The sequence below is a fragment of the Poeciliopsis prolifica genome, unplaced genomic scaffold, assembly GCF_027474105.1.
Source record: "Poeciliopsis prolifica strain line A6 unplaced genomic scaffold, Auburn_PproV2 SCAFFOLD051, whole genome shotgun sequence".
In the NCBI taxonomy this organism is placed as follows: Eukaryota; Metazoa; Chordata; class Actinopteri; order Cyprinodontiformes; family Poeciliidae; genus Poeciliopsis; species Poeciliopsis prolifica.
This window is the reverse complement of record NW_026562426.1, coordinates 2333151-2355265: the sequence shown is the minus strand read 5'-3', so window position 1 is coordinate 2355265 and position 22115 is coordinate 2333151. Positions and strand designations below refer to the sequence as shown.

General features: G+C 39.5%; 1 protein-coding gene across 2 annotated transcripts in view; it reads right to left on the bottom strand.

Moving 5' to 3' along the window:
- eml3 (EMAP like 3) overlaps nt 1–22115 on the bottom strand; it is a 42903-nt gene that overhangs the window by 2468 nt on the left and 18320 nt on the right. The window contains exons 4-20 of one of the 2 annotated variants that reach the window (XM_055058747.1): nt 20959–21423; nt 17600–17710; nt 17395–17423; nt 12923–12958; nt 12070–12190; nt 11378–11527; nt 9706–9775; nt 9163–9279; nt 8150–8245; nt 5312–5446; nt 4242–4380; nt 3833–3984; nt 3601–3726; nt 3302–3433; nt 2488–2555; nt 1595–1683; nt 1099–1196 (exon numbers count right to left, since the gene is read on the bottom strand). In XM_055058747.1, coding sequence (XP_054914722.1) covers nt 1099–1196; nt 1595–1683; nt 2488–2555; nt 3302–3433; nt 3601–3726; nt 3833–3984; nt 4242–4380; nt 5312–5446; nt 8150–8245; nt 9163–9279; nt 9706–9775; nt 11378–11527; nt 12070–12190; nt 12923–12958; nt 17395–17423; nt 17600–17710; nt 20959–21423 — 2134 coding nt within the window. The remainder of the gene's footprint in view (nt 1–1098; nt 1197–1594; nt 1684–2487; nt 2556–3301; nt 3434–3600; nt 3727–3832; nt 3985–4241; nt 4381–5311; nt 5447–8149; nt 8246–9162; nt 9280–9705; nt 9776–11377; nt 11528–12069; nt 12191–12922; nt 12959–17394; nt 17424–17599; nt 17711–20958; nt 21424–22115) is intronic. The other variant, XM_055058748.1, reaches the window with a different exon arrangement.

Genomic DNA, 22115 nt, shown 5'->3' with positions numbered 1-22115 from the left:
AATAAATGCTCACTTGAAAAGATTGTACAGTTAATTCTATTCAAATGTTTGTGTGAGATGCCCAAAGCGTGGAGCACAGCTGCAATAAGAGCTGCAAAGGCACAGGAATCCAGGACATGGGCAGCAGCTGTCACATTCATTACGGTAGCCACTCCTAAAGCATCTTATCTGGGCTCAGGATCACAAGAACTGGGATATTGCTCAGGTGTCTAAAGTCTTCTCAGATGAAATTGAAAATTGCATTTCATTTGGAAATGCCGGTGTCTGGGGGAAGACTGGATAGGAACAGAATCCATGTTGCTTGAAATCCAGTGTGAAGTTTCTACAGTCAGTGAAGGTTTGGAACTTTATGTCATCTGCTGCTTTTGGTATGTTGGGTTTTATCAAGTCAAGAGTAAGTGCAGCCTTCCACCAGCAATCTATGCCACCCTCTGCTGACAAGGTTCACAGAGAAGTTTGTATTTTCCGGTAGAATTTGGCAACAGCCCAACCCTGCTAAAAGTACCGCTTTAATCACCATGGTACCACCAGTAAACTGGCCTGATCTAATATAGAACCTATGGGTTGTTGTCAAGAAGAAATGAGACACCAGAACCGACAGCAGGAGCAGCAGATTGGTGAAGGCTGCTTCTGAGGTCATCTGAGCTTGTTGCACACGTCAACAGAACCACAGGCTGATTAATGCAGTAATTCACCCAAAACAACCCGATTCCTGATAACCCTAACTCTATAAAATACCCCTACCACTAATATGCTGTACAACAGTCCCACATGTTTTTCAGCAGTCCCACATTTCAGTATTCGAAAATATTATTTTCAATGGTCTTTGTAAATATTACAGAGCAAATGTTCAAATTCTATACCAAATAATCTTTGGTTTTATTAGCTATAAGCCACATTCATCAAAATTAACAAATGATTAAAATGTATCACTTTGTCAGTAAGGAATCAACGCTATACATGTGTTTCACATACTAATCAAATTTAAGAAAGAACTTAAATGAAAACAATAGGCCTCGCAGCGCTTTGCTGCTCGGGTCTAATAAAAGTCTGACTTCTTCCTGCTTATTATGATACATATGCATGAATGTAACTCACATTACACCTTCCGAAGCGATTGTAGCGGCGGCCACTTTCTGTCACGCTGTAGATGTAGATAAAGTTGTCGTGAGAGCCGACAGCTAAAAAGCGTCCGTCTGAAGACACAAGAAGCCATTACTTCAGTTAACTGTTTTTCATCTTATTCCTTCTTCAATCATGTACAGAGAAGAAAATGAAAAAACAAAAAAAAACCCACAAACTTCACTAAATGTGCTTATATTCTACACTTTTTCCTTCCCAAATGCGATTTTTTTTTTTGGTTTTCTATTTTTTAAAAATAAATTTTCCAAAATCATACAGAAAATCATATAAATGTAATTTTGTGTAGAATTTTGAGGAAAGAGATTAATTTGGTACAATTTTTAATAAGACTGTGGAAAAAATAAAGAGCTGTGAATATTTTCCAGATACACAGAAAGTTCTGAAACATTGTGATATGTGTTCCATTCTTTAAAAAACAAAGCAAAACGTGCAAATTCTGCACATGGCATACCTGGTGAATATCTCATGACTGACAGCTGTTCATTCCCATCTATGGATTCAGAAATCACCTCCTTGGTCACCAAGTCGAGGACCACCCACCTGTCGGAGTTACAGGGAGGAGCAGACGGTCAGGGAGCTGACAGGTCAAATATGCATATGCTTTATGCTTACTAATCCAAGGTGAAGCTCTTTTTGTTACATTGTACTGCAACACACACCACATTTCTTGACAGCTTGAGAAAGATGTGTATCATTGTGGCATAATTATGTACATGTATTTGTGCCTTTAAGTAAAACTAAATGAATGATAAATATAGTTTATAATTCGTACATTCCTCCTGTAGACAAGTGCCTGAGGCTGCAGTCCTGCAGGGTGTCACTCTTTTGTTAAATAAATTACACTGCCTGGCCAAAAGAAAGTTGGCAAATGGATTTAACTAAGCAAATAGGTACAAGTCTCCCATAGGATAATTGCTGCATGTTTCATCTGGCAGCAAGTTATTTAACCCCAACTGGTGCAATGAGTCGCTTCTCATTTTTGGTCGTGGAAAAGATGTCTGTCTGTTTGAAAAGGGTCAAATCATTGGCATGCATCAAGCAGAGAAAATATCTAAGGAATTTTCAGAAAATACTACAATCGGGTTGAGAACTGCCCAATGCATTATTAAAAACTGGACCCATAATATTTGAGGAAGAGGAAAAAAATCCTTAATGATTGTGATCGTTCCCTCCGGGTCGGGAATCAAACCGCAGACAGCTGAGCTTAGGACTAATAGCCTCTGTAGAGCGGCTGCTCTACTACTAACTCTGCACTCTTGAAGCTATTTTAGATCATTTTAATGTGAGCAGCAGAGCTTCATATCATTGTGGCATAATTATTGACATGTATTTGTGTTGCATTACCTTCCTGTGCTGAGGCCAACAGACACAACCGATCCACTGGGGCAGAAATCAGCACACAACCCATACTCCTGTCAGAGACAAACACATCCATTTAATCTTTGTTGGATAAATGCGGTTTGACTGCAAAAGCAAAATTGGGACATTTTTCAGACTTCAGTAAAACCTTCAGTCTGTATATCTGAGCCTTATTTACACAAAGCTATATTTGATTATATTTCTGTAAGGATCTCATCTCAGGACGCTTTATTAGCTTTAAAAGAATAACTCACTAAGAAGAGTCCAATTTTCAATGTGTTTTTGCTCTGGCACAAACTGATCAGCTAACTTCCTTCCAATAGAGTCCTAATCTATAATCAGTAGAGGTGACAGTGTTGAAGAGTCCAGCTGAAATCCCTTCATCAATCCAGTCAGCACTTTGTTTGCTATAAAACAAACATATATGCTTCTAAAACTGTTTGAGCAACTTCTGCAACAAAGATTGTAACCAAATCAGCTTTTGTAGTGCCTCACATAGACCCTAGCATTCTATTAATTAATTGAGCTACTGATTATTTGTCCATACGGGGGCGCTCACAGACTGTGCATAGAGAATTGAATTGTGAGAAAAAGTGAACAAATTTAGCATAAAGTAAATAGCTCCAAATGAACTAATTCAATCTAAACATGCAGACCAATTTCAATTCAATTACATGCATTCCAGTTTAACCGATATTCCAGAAAATCTGCAGATTAATAAAATGCTATTAAAAAAATCCTTTGTTTTGCATGAGTTTAAAAAACAGAGCTAAAGTCTAGAAGAAGAAGTGATTCTTACCTCGAGGGTGATACACCAGTCCAGGTTGTGTTCCTCTGTGTTCCACAAACACACCTGCCTGTCATGGCTACAGGTGAGGAAAATGTTCTGAGAGGGATGAGTAGCGAGACCCCACATCTCATCTAAATGACCCTGAGAGAGAGAGAGACAGAGAGAGAGAGAGAGAGAGAGAGAGAGAAGAAAGGCTGAAAATCAAAAAGTCTTCCCTCCTGCTGCAGTAACAGCTGATCTGAACTGCTTGGTCCATTTACCTCAAGTATGCAAACAGAGCAAAAGAAAAAGTCATATCATGAACATACCTGAACTATGGCAACAAACCCATCAGAGAAAGATCCTCTGAGGATTGCATTTCGGGTTGTACCAACCAAAAGTCCCTCATCATCCACAACTGCAACGGTGCGGACAGCCCCAAATTTTTCTGGAATCTGGACATAACCTCCCAGTTAGTTCCAATATTCCAGGCATTTCCCTCCCATGAGGAGGAAGCTTCACACTCCAGATGCAACACAGACACACGCAGCTGCAGATCACCTCACACTCTCTCTCTGGAGCCAGGTCGGCGCTCCAGCGGATGATCTTGCGGTCCTTTCCCCCTCCACTGAGCAGAGCTCCACACTTCAGGGTGCACAGGGTAAACACACTGCCTTCGTGTGCTTTGATTGGTCGCACAATCTGATAGGTTTCTGTTTGGAAAGCAAAGTGAGACAGGAAAAGGTCGGGTCAAAGTTATATGGATTATTTTATACAGTTAATATTGTGCTATAACTTTATATTACATAATACATATAAAGAATAAAATTTGTAACGTAATGTCACCGTGACTTTAGGATTCTGATATCAAACAAAATTTGCTAAGGTTCTCTTGTATTTTTTATTTTTCAAGATAAGCAGACAGGGTTTTATAGCCAGAACCTTCCTGTTACCATGTTAACACACTGACCTTTGGCCCCTTTACCAAGTGTTTTGGTATCTGCAGCAGACTTCGCCCATGGCAGGATGTTGCCTTCAGAGTCTCCGGTCAGAACATCTCCAGTTAGGCTGAACACAAAGCAGTGGATGAACTTGGGCTTCTTGTATTTCTGTAAATAAGAAAAAGAAAACTTTTAAAAGCAACAATTTGACTGAGAGTTGATTTTATTTTAAATTATTTTAATTTGCCAAAGACAATGATAATGAGAGATTTTTGTTTTATTTCTCCACTCAAAGTCAGAAGTTTCCTATGCCTCATCTTCAGAAAGCCCAAAAGATGATGTCATGACTTTGCAGGCTTCTGATAGGTTACTGCATAGCATTTCAGCTAAATAAAGCTACACCTGTGGCCAGAGTTCAAACTAACTGTCTACTTGTGTGGCATTGTGACAAAATGAAACCAAATGGGCCAGTACTGTGGTCTTCCATGAGTCTGCTTCTCCCAGATGTCTGCATACTTTCATCTCTTGGAGATATGTCCTGTGGTGTGATGACACCAAAGGTCACGACCATATAGGTCCATCATTACGCTTGGAGAAACAGCAGGAAGCTCAGTTGTAAAGTTCTGCTGAAGGAAGGACTGGTGCACTTCGTAAAACAGATGGCTTTATGTGTAAATAGTATTGCTGTCAATCGATTGGAAGTTTTTTTTTAATAATAATTGATCACACGCTAGCTCTGTGATTAATCTCAATATCTAGCTCAAAATCTCAATATCTAGCTTATTACGTGCTAGTAGCAGTAACATATGCTACACGTGTATCATAATTTTCTATACAGGCCTGAGGTTTTGTATTATTGTCCTTGTTGATGAAATGAATCTGTTCAAAATGGTCCTGATGTGTCATACATCCTCTTTTAGACATGAATAATGTTTGCCTTTAATTTTCAGTTCTCTTTACAGGGGCTTCCTGCTTCCCCATTCATGCTCAAACTGAGAAAGCTGCAAACAAGATGGAGGCTCTCGCTCATCACCAACCACTAACACAGAAAACCCGTCAGGCCCACGTGACCGGAGACAAGTGGAAATCTGAGCCTTACTCCGAAGATGCCTTGTTTCTTGGTGAACTGCCCTGCACTGAGTGTCCAGAAGTAGACGTGGGATTTCCCACAGGTGATGATGACGTTACTGTCACTGGGGTTGAAGTCCACAGCAAACACAGCCTCATTGGTCGTCTGCACACAGGAGCACAGGCAGGTTCAGCTCAACTACAGTGCAGGAACACTGAGGGTCAATGAAGTCTTCACAGAGTGAAATGCAGCAAAAACAAACATCAAGCATACAGGTTTGGTAATGGGATCTGTACTAATGTAAATGTGGAGTTTCCTAAACTTTGGTCAGATCAAAGTAAAACTCTGCCACTGCTGAATGAAAGCCAAGACCCCCCCACACCCAAAAAAGCCCCCAAACATGTTTAGAGTTCACCACTGGTGAAAAAGTGAAGTTGGAAAAGTCTAAAACAGGCAGAAAAATTGGCCGTAATGACCACTGACGTCAAACACAGAATTAGTGTAGAGGGGGTTCTTGTCAGACGAGGTCAAATCAGAACGTTTTGACCAGTGGGGAAACCCCTACGAGTGATGGAAATCCAGTACATCATGTTGATAAGACTAACCCACTATGAAACATGGTGGTGGCAGTTTTCTACTCCCTTTTAATTTCCTATAAAAGGGAGTAGAAAATTGATCAGGTTTGCTTGTAACACAGCAAGAAGTACAGCAATGCCTTGCAGTATAGTATATTAATGTGTCAGAATGGCCTATTCAAAGCTCAAACTTCTATAATATTGAGAATTTGTAGTAGGATGTTCTCTATCTAGCCTGATGAAATTATTTTGCAGAACAGTGGGCAGTCTGGAGATATGCACAGCTGCTAGAGTCGGAACAGACCTGCAGATGTAACTAATTATATGTGACAATGTGAGCGACTTCAAGGGTCTGATTAATTTTGAGAAGAACAGTTAAGGATGTAATTTCTCCACTCCGTTTATAAAGAACAGAACAGTAAAGATTGCAGTAAAGTGCCTCACAAAAAGCCTCCTTCATGAATGTGGTGAAGAAATGAGAGCGGGCGGTCGGACGTTTGCTGTTTCTCTGTGCTGCGACTCAAACGACGGGTCCAGTGTTGGACTACAGTCACAGGCAGGGAGATCATGTACATTTTTCAACACCAAACTATAAACACACACATATTCACACAAAGAATTTGCTAAATATTTATAGAGTTGCCATGACAGCAATGCAGAAAAATGACTCCCAAGAACGTTGAGTAGTTTGGGGCAAAAAGCCCATTTAAACAGAGCAGAGCCCCCCTCTCCATCAGCAGGCTGCACACATGCCATCACCCTCATCTCTCCGGAGACAGAGGTGATTTATAAAACACCAACACATTCCAATCACTTTATTTTACACGGCTCTAAACTTTGTGACTCTTTCAGATTCTGTCCGAAGATGGATGGATGTCAGAGTTTAACATCCTGAAGTGATTCAAACATTTCCTGGGATGGTCGTCAACATGGGTGTGAATTTTATGTCATTGAAACCCATTGGACACATTTCAACTGATAGAACACTTGACATGGTCTTTGTCCTTGTTTGTTCTGCGTAAAAAGATCTCAAATTCCTCCATGCCAAACTGGATGAATGCCAAGAAATCACTAGACAGGCTGCAGAGAAAGAGCCTGCAAAGACGAAGACGTCGCCTACCTGAGTCACACCTTGATAAAGAAAACCGTTATAGACACCAAGATAATAGAAAAGAAGAACTTGATTAAGAGGTGATGTAATTCCCAGGAAATGGCTTATCTCCTTTCTGCATTGTGAGGACAAATTGAACTTCACAAAGTGTGCTACGTTTTGCATTTCTGCAAGTGTCTCTTAAATGTTTGGCTTTACAAGTGTGAGATGAGATTCTGCAACCTGAGACGACATAAAAAAGGATTTGGAGAAAAAAAAAGGAATGACTGAGCTAAACAAATACTTTGCAAGGATTCAGTTTGATCAGGTTAATGTTGCTTACTAGCAATGGAGGTTCTAGACCATTTGTACTTAGGGACCAGTTTTATTTTAATGTGGGCACAGAACAAAAGAACAAAAACAAAAAAACAAACAAAAACAGAGCAATATTTCATTGTTTGATAAATGAAGCCAAAGAGCCACTTGCGGCTCCAGAGTTTCTGACTTCCTGATCTGGCAGATGAAAACTGCGATCTTATCTTGGTACGACTCAAGCTAAAACTACAACACCTTAATGTTTAATTCATTATTAATACACAAATTATTGTAAAATATAAAGGATAAATTAGTTATGATTTCTGTACCAGTGCATTTCATCATAAGGGATGTGTTTGGTGTCATCTCTTCAGTCAGGGTAGTTGGCCCATGCTTACCACAGTTATCTTTGAGGATGATTATTATGCTGGATGCTGTTTGTCATCATTTAATTGTTTTATCTTTAATCAGATGATTGTTCTCTCTTGTAATTGTGATTCCCAGGTAAAGTGGAGGTCACAGAGGTCAAGTTCAACTGCTATTTTATCTTCAGCAAGTAAAAAAAAATATGTAATTTAGCACCTGAAATACAACCAAGCTTGGTAAGTAACAAGAAAAAAAAATATTGTAAGAAAATGTGAAAACTTAGAATAAAAAGTAACAACTAGACAGTTTGTTTAGCGTGCTCTTTCCAAATTCTCTGAATTAGAGTGATATTCTCAGGGTTAGAGCGAGATCTAAAAGTGGTTATCCCATTTTTGGCAGATCATTCTCTAACTTACTTGCCCCTAAGAAAGAGTGGACATGTTTGGATGAGTTGCTGCAGTGAGATATCAAAGCCTGGACTGGTGGAAAATGAAGCTTAACTTCACCGTGTTCCTTGCTTACCTTAATCTCTGCGTGCTTGGTCCCCTTGGTGCAATCCCACACAGACAGTATATGTTCATTAGAGTCATCAATCACAGAAAGGAAGGTTCCAGAGTCCTAAATTGTTGATTCAAAACAAGACAACACATCATAAATATGCAATGGTTTCTGATTGATCCCTAATTTAATGGGTGTATATGAATCTCCTTCTTAAGTGTGTGTGTGTGTGTGTGTGTGTGTGTGTGTGTGTGTGTGTGTGTGTGTGTGTGTGTGTGTGTGTGTGTGTGTGTGTGTGTGTGTGTGTGTGTGTGTGTGTCTCCACCTGTCAGATGAGACACTGGGGTTCAATCCCATCCTTTTAAATATTGTATAAATTTGACTTTTTGCACGGGAGTTGCAATAGAAATTTTGTTGAATCCTGTTCAATGACAATAAATGCTATTCTATTCTATTCTATTTTTGGTTGATCAAAGATGTTCTTTTTGTATTTTGTGCTGTAGGTATCATGCACACATTGCTTTATAATTTACACTTTATAATGGAGCTTTTTAGACACAAGCCTTCCCACTGTTGGAGTGGAGATCATTGTGACCTAAGAATCTCTGTCTGAAAAGCATGGGCAGACCTGCTGTACAGATTAGGTTCTCTACAGTCACAGACTCAAGACTTAGTCTCTGCCACGCTAACTCAAACTATTTTGCAGCAGTAATAGTGTTGTCGTTTGTTTTTCTCTGCATTTTTTGTTAAGGATGTTTTGACATTCATCTTATGCCATAATTCAAATTTCTAAATCCATTGGCAAGAAGTGCAAACTTTCAGGCTTCCAATTTTCGTCCCATTGCCATGGTGAATCATGGATCAATGAGGACTTCTACACGCTTGCTCGTGTTGAACTCAGAACATTTCACCAGTTAGATGACATTTCTTTTACTCATCATGCAATCCTGATTGACATGACAACATCAAGACATTAGTCTGAGGAAATTCAAAGTAAAGAGCAGTTTACAGTTACAATGAAAACTAAAACTACTTACAGCAATGGAGAATGCCAGTGATCCCATTCCCACTCCCCTCTGGAAGGTTCCAAGCCCTATTTGCTGCAGGGTGACCAGGGTAGTAGAGTCCCAAATATGAACACATGCCTGCATTGGCTAAAATAAAACATAAAAACATATCATCTACAGAGCAGAACAGATCAGATCAAACTTTATTGTCCCCGAAGGAGCAATTTGCTTTGCAGACAGCAAGGACAATCACAGATAAATACATAAGGAAAAAAAGCCAGGACAGGTTTGCTGTTGATCAGTGATGACCTCGGCAGACGTACAAAAACCTCATTTGCTGCCTTCAACAACACCTGCAGAAAGTATCTGATGTCCACTCCTGTACCTACAGAAACTGAGCCTTACGATATATTTCTGTCAGTATGTAATTCCAGGTACATTTTTTGGCGTGATTCTAAAGTCTGCACCTGCTGGATTTCATGATTTCGAAATGTACCAGTTAATTAAATGTATTGTTTTTATTCATGTGTTGTTTTCAGCGTCATCCAATTTTACTGCTACAGCAGTGATTACCTTTCCATCTTTATCCACGCCGGCTGTCTGTCCAGATGCCACTCGAACATTGTCAGGATGAACAGCAAGACTGCAGAAAAGAAATATTTTAATTTATTTCAAAACTGTTCGAAAAGAATCCAGAAGAGAGAACAAAAATAAAAGCACATGTAGTGACTCGTGTCTGAACTTGCATTCATTTTCACCAGAATGAAAACATGCTTTCAGTCAGATAATTGTATAGTTTGTGTCACGTATTTGAGAGTGTTCCTCGTAGAGCGGATCTCACACACTGTTGATAAATGGTGGCTCTGCTCTACGCGGCTCTGGATGGGACAAAGTACCTGTCACCGTCCATACGAATGGATTGGAAACTGTAGCATCAAGAATGCCATCAGTGAAAGTAATAATAGGATGTTGTATGCCATGTTATTGCACAGAAACACTTGATTCTGATGAAGTATTGGGCAGTGGATATTCTTAAATTAATTGCACTGCGAACGTGATGAGGACAATCATCATGATGAGGACAATCATCAGTCAGAAGCTCTGATATCCAACCAGATCACTGATGCGGTTGCTAGTCATAATCCACGTCACTTTTTAATCTCAGAATGAATTCTCAAGCTGTTCAGGCTGCAGAAAGTTTATGCCCTGCAGAAAAACCCCTTAACATTCAACATGCTGCTCTCCGCAGCGCATGTTTGGTGAGCAAATTTTTATTGAAAGACAATAAGAGACGCATCATCCAAGAGCTATTTTACAGCTGAGAGCAAAACACTCTCATAGATGAATTATTACATCACACAACCATAACACGCCAAGCCCAAACAGGCTTACAGGAAACCTCATCTAAATAAAGAAAGAGAAACCAGTTCATAAGCTGAAGGTCATATGAGTCAACATTCATTCTGCTGTTAGATTCTTCAAAAATGAGTCAACTAAGATTTTAATCAGAATATTTTCTTTCATCTCTCCATCTGATGGTTCAGCCTTTGAACTGGACTTTGAACTCCTCTGTAGTCGAAAGTATTCTAGAGTGAAATGTGAGGCTATCTGAAGATCACGAAGCCAATGATCTCAAAAACTCAAAATAACGTTAGAGCCTGAGAAGATCAGATTATCTCTATCATTTCCTGACATATGAAAAACTAGAACTGAAAGAGGGCAAACTTCCCTTTCTCATGCTGGCAGGAATGCTTGTCTGCACAGCCACTTATTATCATTATTATAGGGAGGTGATCTTAGACAAGTGATTTAACAGCTTGTTTAGATTTTTCTTTTGCCCTCCAACTTCACTAAAGCCAAATAATAATCTGCTGCTTGTTTGCATACAAATGGATTACATCACAAATCTGCACAAATAGATTTACATCTGGAAGAAACATTTTTTGCAGCCTATTTTCATGTCAAGGTCATCCACTTCTCTGCCTTTCTGTGACTCTGCCAGTCTCTCTGCATCTCTGCTGAAACTGAAACTCGAAACTCGGCAATCTGAGAATGTTCACCTGTAAAGGTGGGAGTACAATTTAGGTTCATCCTAAAACTTCACCTAAATCAAGCCAAGCATCCTTTGCTTTTTGCGAGAAATACGTACCACCAACATGGGAAAAAAATAGAACATCACTTCATATAAATCAAAGAGAACAAAGTTTTCTTGATCCTACGCAGAGGATCGTTTAGTTTTACTGACCATCGGACAGAGTCGGTGTGCTTGCGGTAGTGGCGCTGCGTGCGGTTCTTGATGTGATAGAGCACAATGACACAAGCAATGAAGTAAACCGCTTCACCCGATGGAAGGAAGAATAAGTTAGCACGGCAGTCCCGTCCCCGGTAACCATAGCTACAGACAGGGTTAAGGTGGCAACACTCACATTTTGCAATGAACCATTCACAAATTTATTGTAATATTTAAATTAGAAGCTGTAATTTAGATGAATAAAAACTACTCTAAGTCAATTAATGACACAGACTCTTATGCTTAATAAGAATCTAGAGTTTTTACACATCAACTATGGGAAGGCTGGCGTACCTAAAGTACGAACGTCTGCAGCAAACACTGAGGTCTGCTGCATCCTTAATATTTTGCAATAAGAAGCAAAATATTAATCGCTTTGATTCCTGATTGATTTGCTAGGTTTCTGTCAGAACTATACAGGACATGCGTTACATTAAAGGTGGAAAATCGTATAAAATTACATGATTTTTTTTTACCTCAGAAGAACCTGTATTTGCACTGTAGACTTTTTTACATCCTCTTTATGAGAGCAGTTCTTTCTACAGCATCAAATCTTTCATCCATCAACAGAGTGAAAGAAACCAGGTGTGAATGTAACACAAGCCCAATAACATGAACACACAGCTGAGCACCGTGTTGAAGGATACACCCAGTCCAGCTCCAGGCTCTCTGAAGGCAGCTCCATCTTCAGGTTGTCATAGTTCTGGATGTTGGATGGGACGTACATGGTGATGGGTCGGCCACGGATGAACATTTTAATTGACTGTTCTGGAAAAGATAATAGAGAACTAAGATGAACTTTATTGTACCGATGGAAATTTGTCTTGTGTATCCATTCTGGATGCTGCATAATCCAAATCCATGACCATCGTTGTACAGCCACAAATAAAACCCACTTTCATAATGAATCTATTTTAAGAGAAATAACTACATAAAAGAAGAACGACTTGAGAACGCAAGAAAAAAAAACCAAATCTCACTATAAAACCTTTTGTGGCTTTGCTCTTAACTGGATACTATTGTCTAATGACATTAATCAAAGAAAAACATTAATAGACCCCCAAGTCTATTAATGTTTTCTAACATTAACAGAATTAGGTATTGAAACTGTTTCTCAAATATTTCAATCCCCATGAAAAAGGATTTACATAAATTCAGCAACGTTATCTTCACAATTCAGATTCATTTCTCCTTCCAGGAAGCTCTTCTGTTTAGTTCAAATATCTCAAGGAAACTACAGTTGCAGAAACTACAGTTTGCATCACTGTGACTGCTGGAGCACAGTATGTACAAAGATGTTCCAGCCTCATCTATTATTCTATTTTTTGGAAATAATTAAGCTTTTCTAGCCAATGAACAGATGTGGGGTGTAGTTTAAAAAAATAGAGGCTAAAAAAGGGATCTGAACTCAATTAGGGTACCATAAAGTGGTGAATATATTAAAAGGCTTTGTTTGCTTCCCTCAGTGCATTGGCCTGTATTATGTCATTTCTGGTGTACCTTGGCTGTACGTTCCTCTTCTTGAGCCGGGTGAACCTGTGTGCACAAGAATGCAAAAATTTAGTATCAAAGAAATTTAGCTTACATAAATAAGCTTTAAATATCAGTTGATTGTAAATCTTAACTAGCCTAATATGGAAACATCTGTAACACACTCTCATGCATTAGCAGTAATTTGAGTCCTTTTTATATGGAAGAGCTAACCATCCACTTTTTAAATACGCTGAGTTCTTTAAAGCAGTTCTTTACTTCCACATTAATTAATGATAGCTGATGTAAGACAGCCCACTAGCACATCTACACAAAAACATTGATGTGCAAACAGACTGAGTAGTAATTTACTTTTGTAAAACAGTTTCTTAGGAAACAGACCAATACAAAGCGGTGCATGATTATGAAGTGGATGGAAAATGTACATTTTCAAACATGAGTAGAAAAACCTTCCACTCCGATACAGCGCAACGCGCTCCCTCCTGTGAACATAAAGTATCAATTCAGCCGTTCTGTTTCTGTGAAGGCCACAGAAGTTTGACAGAAAACATTAGAATGGTGAAATGTGTTTCAGACACACGAATGATGCAAACGCGAAAGCACACAAGCACGAAAGAACAAATGCAACAGAAAACACTGCAAACACAAAATGCTGCAATCAGACAAAACCCAACAATCAAAGAAAAATGCTCCAACTGCTGACAAATTTCTGCAACCACAGGAAGCAAAGGGGAAAATGCCCCAAATAGCAAAGCCATAAACTCGCTCCACAACACAAAAATGCTCCAGACTCGACCACCAAGTCATAGGGGACCAGACCTTCAAAGACAAGATGTCCAGAAGAAAGAAGGAGGAATATGTAGGAAATGACAGCGACTCCAGACTCCTGGGAGTGATTTGGAAGACTTCATTTTTGTGGAGCCAGTTTTCTATCATTAATGAAGAAAAGACATCACTAAAGCCAAAGAACACAACAGTAAGATAAGACTGCAAATGTTACAAGAAATGATCATCGGAGAAGCAGCAAAGAGACTGATGGTAACTGTGGAGGAGTTGGTTTAGATCAAAGCATATTCATCTGTTGGAACGTTTCAGTGAAAGTCTGGAGCTAAATTTAGGAGGTGAGAGTTTGTGGGAATTGCAAGTATAAGGGGAAACTTTCTGGATAAAGGACATACATCCCAAAAATAACTGGTGCCTGTTACTCAGGGAGGACACAGCGTTAGAACAGCTTCCTTCAAAACATCTGTTACTTTGTTGGTTCACTATGAATTATCCTTAGAACACTGAGAGCCTTGTTCAGATGAAGAATGAGTTACATTCCAGACGGAAAGTCAGAGGTTCAGTTTGACCTCCAATTCACGAAACTGATGATCCGCCTCACAGTGAGTACCTGAAACCTTCATTTCCCACAATGCACCCACTTTCTCTGGAAGAATAATAGGCCCTGCCAATGTCAACAGAAGAGATCTTCCTAAAAGAAATACTTTCTTTGCTCTATTGTGATCAAAACCAAAACTTGCTTCTCATACCCATCTTTCAGCAAAAAGATGGGTATGAGAAGCTCAAGTCGAGGTCATGGTGAGAACATAAAAACGCATGTTGGCAGCCTACACTGCAGAGCTAACCATCCATCAACCTGCAGTGTGAGTCGGAGCAGCAGTGGCTCTCGGCTAACCACAGCGGATATGACTCCACTGCTGCACCCACAGCATGTCTCTATTCCCAGCAACTTGTAAGGAGAGGGGCAAGTTAGCAAGTTGGGGCGGGTGAAATTCTCAGTAAGTGACATAACTGAGACAATTCCCTGGATTTGCAACAGATTAGAACTCTTCACTCGGTTATTTTTGGGACAGATGCCAACTTACTGGCTGCTGAATTAAGAAGATTACTTCACTCTCAAACTGCAATCACATCGAAGCAACAAAAGAAATTTTATTAATATCTTAATCGACATTAGCAAGATCCTTGAATTAGAAAATCTTTAAAAATATATGTGTATATACTGCATCAGCCTGTGAAGACATTTCCTCAATTTTGCAAAAAAAAAAAAAAAAAAAAAAAAAAAAAAAAAAAAAAAAAAAAAAAGGTTTTCATACTGGCTTGAGGTGGTTTTTGGCATTTTCATAAGATGGCATGACATTTGTATTCAAACCCAGCTGGCAAAACTAGTAACACTGTACAAAATGATTTGTGTAAACTTTGTATAAGTTCAACACTCTCTTTGGTAGAGAAGTAGTTTGAATAAAATAGAGATTGTCCCAATGTGCATCTAGAAGCATTTGTTCCTAATCTTCATCAATTTTTCTCTAGAAGCTGTTTGTTCATGTCTTCCTACACAGACAGAAGAGACTTCTTTTTCACAACCAATGATGCACAACCTTCACTTACTGAGGCGCTTTGGTGATGTTAATAACATCTACTTAAGGAATTGTATTTATTTATGAGGGACTAAATTAAAAAGAATATACGTATAATCTTTCAAACAACTTGATGCTTTGTAGATCCCACATTTGTAATATGAGTATTTTAGGCTTTTATTGTTGTTTTGTTTCTTAAGAGTCTGAAAGACTTTAACCATAGTCACAGAAACTGTGTCAACCACAAGTATGTTTGGGAGGGAAACTCCTTTTTTTTTTTTCTTAAACAAATGACTGTGTGCTTAGTTGAGTGACAAGCTACCTGACTGCAAGTTCAGAAGTATAGTTCAACTCCAGGCTCACTAATAGAGTACAATAATGAATAGATATGGTTCTGATCCACGAGAGTTCCAGTTAATGAAACGCATCATCAAAAAGTTGAGGAAATGAAATTAGGCCCAGGTCAACATACTATCCACACCACTTCAGCATTTTTACATTGTAAGTCACTGGGAAATTAACTAGTAGAGTAACAAACAAACAAGGAATAATAATAATAAAAACATTAAATCCTCAAGAAAAAGAAAAGGAACTATTTTTTCTTTAAAAAAATAATAATATAACTCTTTTGTGTATTTTAATAAAATCCCAATGAGTTAAATCTTTGTAAAAACAACTTTCACTCCACATCAATTCATCCAATTCAAAAATACTTGACTAATTACAGATGGATATTAAATCCAATCATCCTCACGGCTTTGAGTCTTTTGTCTCTATTCATTTTGCCCTCAAATTTCTCCCTTGCAAAACAGGACAGACAGGATGAAGCTTCCCTGTTTTTGCTACACAAACGCATCAACACAGCATGATGCTGCCACTGTCATATTTAACTATGGGCCTGGTGTTTTCAGGGCAAATCTCTGTGTTACTTTCAAAGGAGTTTTTGCTGTAAGTCTGCTTGACAAAGGCAACAAATTCTCTTTGAGCCGTCACCCAGAGATGGCTGACAGACAGACATACGAGGTGCAGCTCTGAGCTGTGATGCTGGAGGCTGTTCAGAGGGAGAAACTGGCTGATGTGGATTTTCTCATGGTTCTTCTGAGAGACAGCAGGATCTGGACCGAACTGTGGTGAGTCGTGACAGGATATGGCGGGCAGCGAGGTGGGCCCACCAATCAGAATGAGAGATGAACAGCTATTTATTTTACCTAAGAATTTTTTATTTGTGTTTTGGACTGTTCAATATATTTTGGTTTGAATTCAAATGAGAGCTAAAAAAAAAAAAAAAAGAATAGAAAGTCTGTCTCTGGTGTCTAAATTTGTTCATCAGAAAATATTCTTATTTCTAACTTTCCAGTCAAATATATAATCTCTGGGGATTATTTAGTTTTATTTTTCGTCCTATGTACATCCCACGAAATTTATACGTGAGATTTGATTTTGAAGTTTGTTAAATAAATACCTTAACTACAAAGTCTCATTATTAGTGAATTACGTTGAGATATAATATATAGGTATGTAAATATGTGAATAGATCAATATACAATGTAAATAATCTACAACTTTGTACAACTAAGTAGTAGAAAAACAAAAAACAAAAATACATTATGAAGGAAAATATTTCAGAGCAAAAATATAGAGCAACCCTGTCTCTAGAGGTTGTTTTCCAATCATTCAACAATCTGAACGTGGCTTGAATTTACTAACATAATAAATGTTTATCATTTTGTCAGTAATATTTCTCATTGTGGAATGATGGACTTTAAATGAGTGGATAGGAACTTTATGACCAATCACGGATTAATATGTAACAAAAGCTGCTTGTCGAAGGTCATTGCTGATGTCTTCCCTACTTGGCATTGTGACAAGGTCACCTGTATGACCACAGCTGCCAACTGCCAACCCTCCTGCTTTACTGGAGATGGTCCCACCCGCTGACGATCAATTCATTCACTAGCAGCGCCAGGTGGCCACCGAAGCAGCAAGGATGAACTTTGCATTTTCTTTTTCACACGAGGTTAGATTAGATTTAGGACATAATCATGTTTATGTCTTGGCATCTATAAATCAATGAACAGAAACAGGAAAGATACATGCAACAAAAACGTTTCACAGGCTTACCTGCACTGGCTATCAGCTCCTTCGCCCGGCTGTGGAGAGAAAACACACACAGATGACACACATGAGACCACTTTATGAAAACATGACGTGGATCTGTCAGTATCCTCTTATGTTAAATTGAGACAGTCAGCATCCCAACAAACTGCCTTTTGCAGAGGACATGTGAGTGATGACGTGGTGGCAGCTGTAAGGAATGGCGGCGTACCTCTCCAGGCTGGGAGAGCGGGTCAGCAGGTTGGCAGAAGACGCTGCCTTCTTGTCCAGACGCTTCCTTTGCCTCTCTGGGTTCGGCAGCTTCTCGCTGTTTCTACGAACCCTACGGCGGCACAATGCAAACAATGAGCCTTCAAATCAAACCGCTTACACCGCAATTCCACTAACAGGGTTAGAATTTTCCCCAATGCAGCCATGCAAGGGTTTATAAGCATGCTAAGACAGAAACATGAACAGCTGTTGTAATTTGATGTAAATTAATCCGGTTTGATAAGAGCTTGTTACAAAACGTCAGAGAGAAGACGTGTTGATCAGAGCTGATCAGCATCAGATCAAGGCAAGTTTATTAAAGCAAAACGGAAAAGAATTTTGCAGCTTTTAGTTTGACAAAAGTTAGCAGAAACTCTCCCGCCTCAATAGTCCAGGTCGTGTCCTTCCTCACTGAGTGAACCATGTGCTCTTCATTTTCAGATTTCAGGTGAGAATGAGGAATGATTTGGCCCTGGCAGAGGCCCGTTTGGACCGCGCATTAGCTGGAAGGCAGATTACCTCTCGCACACGAGACTAGAATATTTTGCTCTGCAGAATCCACAGTAGAGACGGCATAAAATTCACGTCACAATGTCTTTGGTTTTGTCTTTCAATTTGGATGCAAATACAAAAAAAGGCTACGTTCTTTACGTCTTTCAAACTACTCCTACGTGTTCAGTCCATTTTAACTTTACCGTCATGCATTTTATTTCCCATGCTGACCCGGGTCTGAAGGGTTAAAGATTTTCTAGTTTCTCTCATTATTTTATGCTCCAGCTTTGAGGTGAATGTGCTGAAACGTCCATCAGAGAGCAGATGGACGTCCCACTGAGCAGACTGCCAACTTCTATAAATGCTTTCTTAAGTGATTTGTTATTTCTCTCCACTATCGCCAAGTCTTTGCTCAGGATTGAGCAGCTGATTAAAAGTAATCAGCTCATGCAGGGTTTTCAAAAATATATATTATTGGTATTGTATGATCTGTATTGTATAGTTTGGTGGAACTGGATTGTATTAAATCTGAACCTCTGTGTTTTAGATTCAATATATTTTTGAATAGGATTGTTTAAAATTACAAATGTTTTAACTAGATCTATCTGTTGTGCCCTGAACATGTTTGCTACTAAGAAGTGAGTGCTTGTTCCACTAAACAGTGAAGTTGTTAAACTGATCAGTTAAACCAAAAGAAATGAAAGAAAAACATAACTGATATTTGCAGCTGCATTCTGTTTATAGTGGAAGGATGGCCAGTTCCTCTGCTTCCCAACAATGTCTCCCAAAATATGAACTCAACTACAAAAACAAACTGAAATAACCAACCATTTGGTCTTTAAGTCCATCATACATCCTTTAATACCAATAGTCCATCAAATAATGGGGCTCCTAGTCTCCATAACAAACATACTCATGTGAAAAGAGCAAAATCTATATTTACCACAGTTCACTTCCTGATGATCAGCTGATGTACCAAAAAAAAAAAAAAAAACACCATAAAGACTCATTCACTGCTTCATGGTAGCCTAGATAAAGGAAGTGAAACTCTCTTGACAATAAACCTTCTTCCTAAATACTTAAGGAAACCTTTGATCATCTCACAATAAACCATATGTTTAAAAAAACCTAAAATAACTATACAGGATTGTGACTCGGTCTTAACCTTAACCCAAGTTAGTCAGGAATCATGTAAACCATTCTATGCAAAATATCAGACACACGACACAAAACCTCTGTGCAATAAGTTCTGGTTTCCAAGAGGCATCGACTTAAGGACAGGGAAGAACATATTTTCATTACATGTACAATCGCTTTTTATATCCATATTTTATGCAATGTCAAGATTTTCTATTGGAGTGCAGAGAAATCTCAGAGTAAATAGCATGAAGTGTATCTGGGATTTGGGGAAACTTGGAGGCTCTGCACAGGCAGGTTTGAGATTATTACTCATGTTTCTTTGTCTCCCTTCCTAATAGTTTTGTATTCATTTCTGGAATTGTATTGTTTTGAAGTTTATATACAGGTATATTGATTGATTAAATGTTCCTAATGCTACTATCTGTAATTAAGTTCTAACAAAGTTATACAAAGCGTTTTTTAAAAAAAAGCATCTTATTTGTTCTGATTACACTTTTCAAAAAATGTGATTTTGATTTCAGAGTCCTCCTGTCTCATGTTGAAGTGTCCCTGAGCAAGGCACTTGACCCCAGATGGTCTATGGGTCTGCCTACCGGAGTATGACTGCTTGAATGTGACTGCTTGGTTGGTCGATATGATGAGGAAAGTGTGATATAAATTCAGACCATTGACCATTAACTGAAAGATTGTGTGACATTAATTCAAAAAGATGAAGCTTGAACAGATCTAGCTCAGCGTAGTTTTGTTGTGTCAGTGAAACTGTTGCATTGCAAATGTACATGGTGAACTTATTTTAGTGGGAAGATGAAAAGGCTGAGTTTAAGTTGGAAACCGCTCGGCATTCAAGGCATTGATCAGAGTTAGATCAAGGGCCACAAGAAAAATCCTGAATGTATGAAACCCATTACATAGGAAACCCTCTTCCAAGCCGCAAAAAGCATTGGAGACAAAAAGGAAAGTCGTGCATGCACTAGAACTGGTCCCAGTAAACAAAAGCAGCTGTGCTTCACCACTATGTTGTTTACAGGCCATTGGAAAGGCAGTTGTTCAAAAAAGTCGGAAAAAAAGAACCCAAGTATTCATTCCAGAATTTGCGGACAATGGTGAGTGATTCAGTGATTAGATTACTTCTGCAAAACCCAGTTGAATAGCAGCTCCTTGTTAATGTCTTTACCTAATCCTTTATATGGAGGTTTTTTTCTTGAACAGTTCCTTTGGTGCTACCTGTCTGGACAGATGCTCTTTGAAAAGTTACAGCTATTAAGGTTTTCACACAGCCACACCTGTTCAGTCTAAGCATTGTTAGTCTCATGAAACCACTTTTCTGTGGTTTCATGCTGACCTGAACTCGCATCACATCTTCCACTTGCTGCAGTGTAGATGAACAAATTATGGACATGTCACGCCGCTGGATCAAATGCTCCACTCCAGCTCCATGTTTTCCCAACAACCTAATCAAATACATGGGAAAAATCCCATCGGGATTATTTTAGAAAACAGACCCTCACACCCCCCAACCCCCCAGTCCCTCTGTGTTTCTGATTCTGATGGCTAAAGGTTTGACCTGTGGCAGCACAACTGGGGTTTGCAGAATCCCACTCAGACAATATTGAAGTTGATTGAGTCGTAAAAAGCCATGCAAGATTAACTTGGTTATGCATAAAGCAGCGGTGAAGCTGGCTCACGCACAGCGTCCTTTCTGCTTCTTGGATGGGAGACAGGGGTCCAGATCGCAGGTTTTGGTCTGAGCCGAGGGAGGCCGGGGCAGAACCCGGATCGTCCGGAGAGCAGCTTCGATCCAGGCATTCTTCCCTCTGAAGGGATCTCACTGTTGTTGGTTGAATAGGCTCCTCCACTGACGAAGACCAACTCGTTTCTTTTTCTTGGTCCCCGCCGACTTCTTCATCCACCTGGTCCTCCTCTTCCTCGTCCTCCATGCCAGGGACCCGGTGGAGTTTGCCTCGTGTCCCGTCGAGCTCCCTTGGAGGAAGGCCGTCTTCAAGATGGAGGCTCTGGTCACGTCTCGATAGAGTGGACATGGTGGGCTCAGTCTGAGTTGCCTTGTCCAGTGATGGCAGTCTGCCTTGCTGCTCTGCAGATACTCTGCTTCCTATGTGGCCGTTAGCATTGCTCACAATGCTCTCTGACTGTTGGCTGGAGAAGGTACAGAGGTTGGGAACCACACAGGCCAGTCATACAGCAAGACAAACATATCAACACAACCATCGTTTGACAGACAAGCATCACTTAGAACAAGCCTGTAACATGTTAGGAACAATACAACAACATTCCTGTCATGACCATTCATGTTAATGCCTCATGAAATCCTATCAACCTGGACTTGTACGTCACTTTTCTGTTGCAAACGTTAAAAACTTGCAAATGATGCCTATTGTCTCTGTATTAAAGTACTTTTCAAAAGAAGTTTCAGAATTTCATCTGTTTTAGTAGGAGTCCTTCAGCATGCAGAATCTAGACATGGCAAGTCGAGATCTCTTGTTCACAGCCTGTTAAGTGACCCCAGACCTTCTGCTGCATTGTGTTCAGGAATGCTGACTCAGCTATTCTTAACGCTCCCACATACTCAGGCGTACTGTTCGAATTCTGTGATCCATGCAGACTCTGAGGTCGGTACAACCGAATATGTGGAGATCCATAGGAGTGTGTGTATGTGTGTGTGTGTGTGTTTGCTCTTTAATACAGAGGCAAACTGTCCAAGGCGTCCCTGCAAGAAAAAGCTCGTAATGACAAAGCAAACATCAGTAATCCAACAAAACTGATCGACCAAAGCTTTGATTGAAGCAGATAAATAACAGGGAGGTTTTCTGAAATGTTATAAAACACCT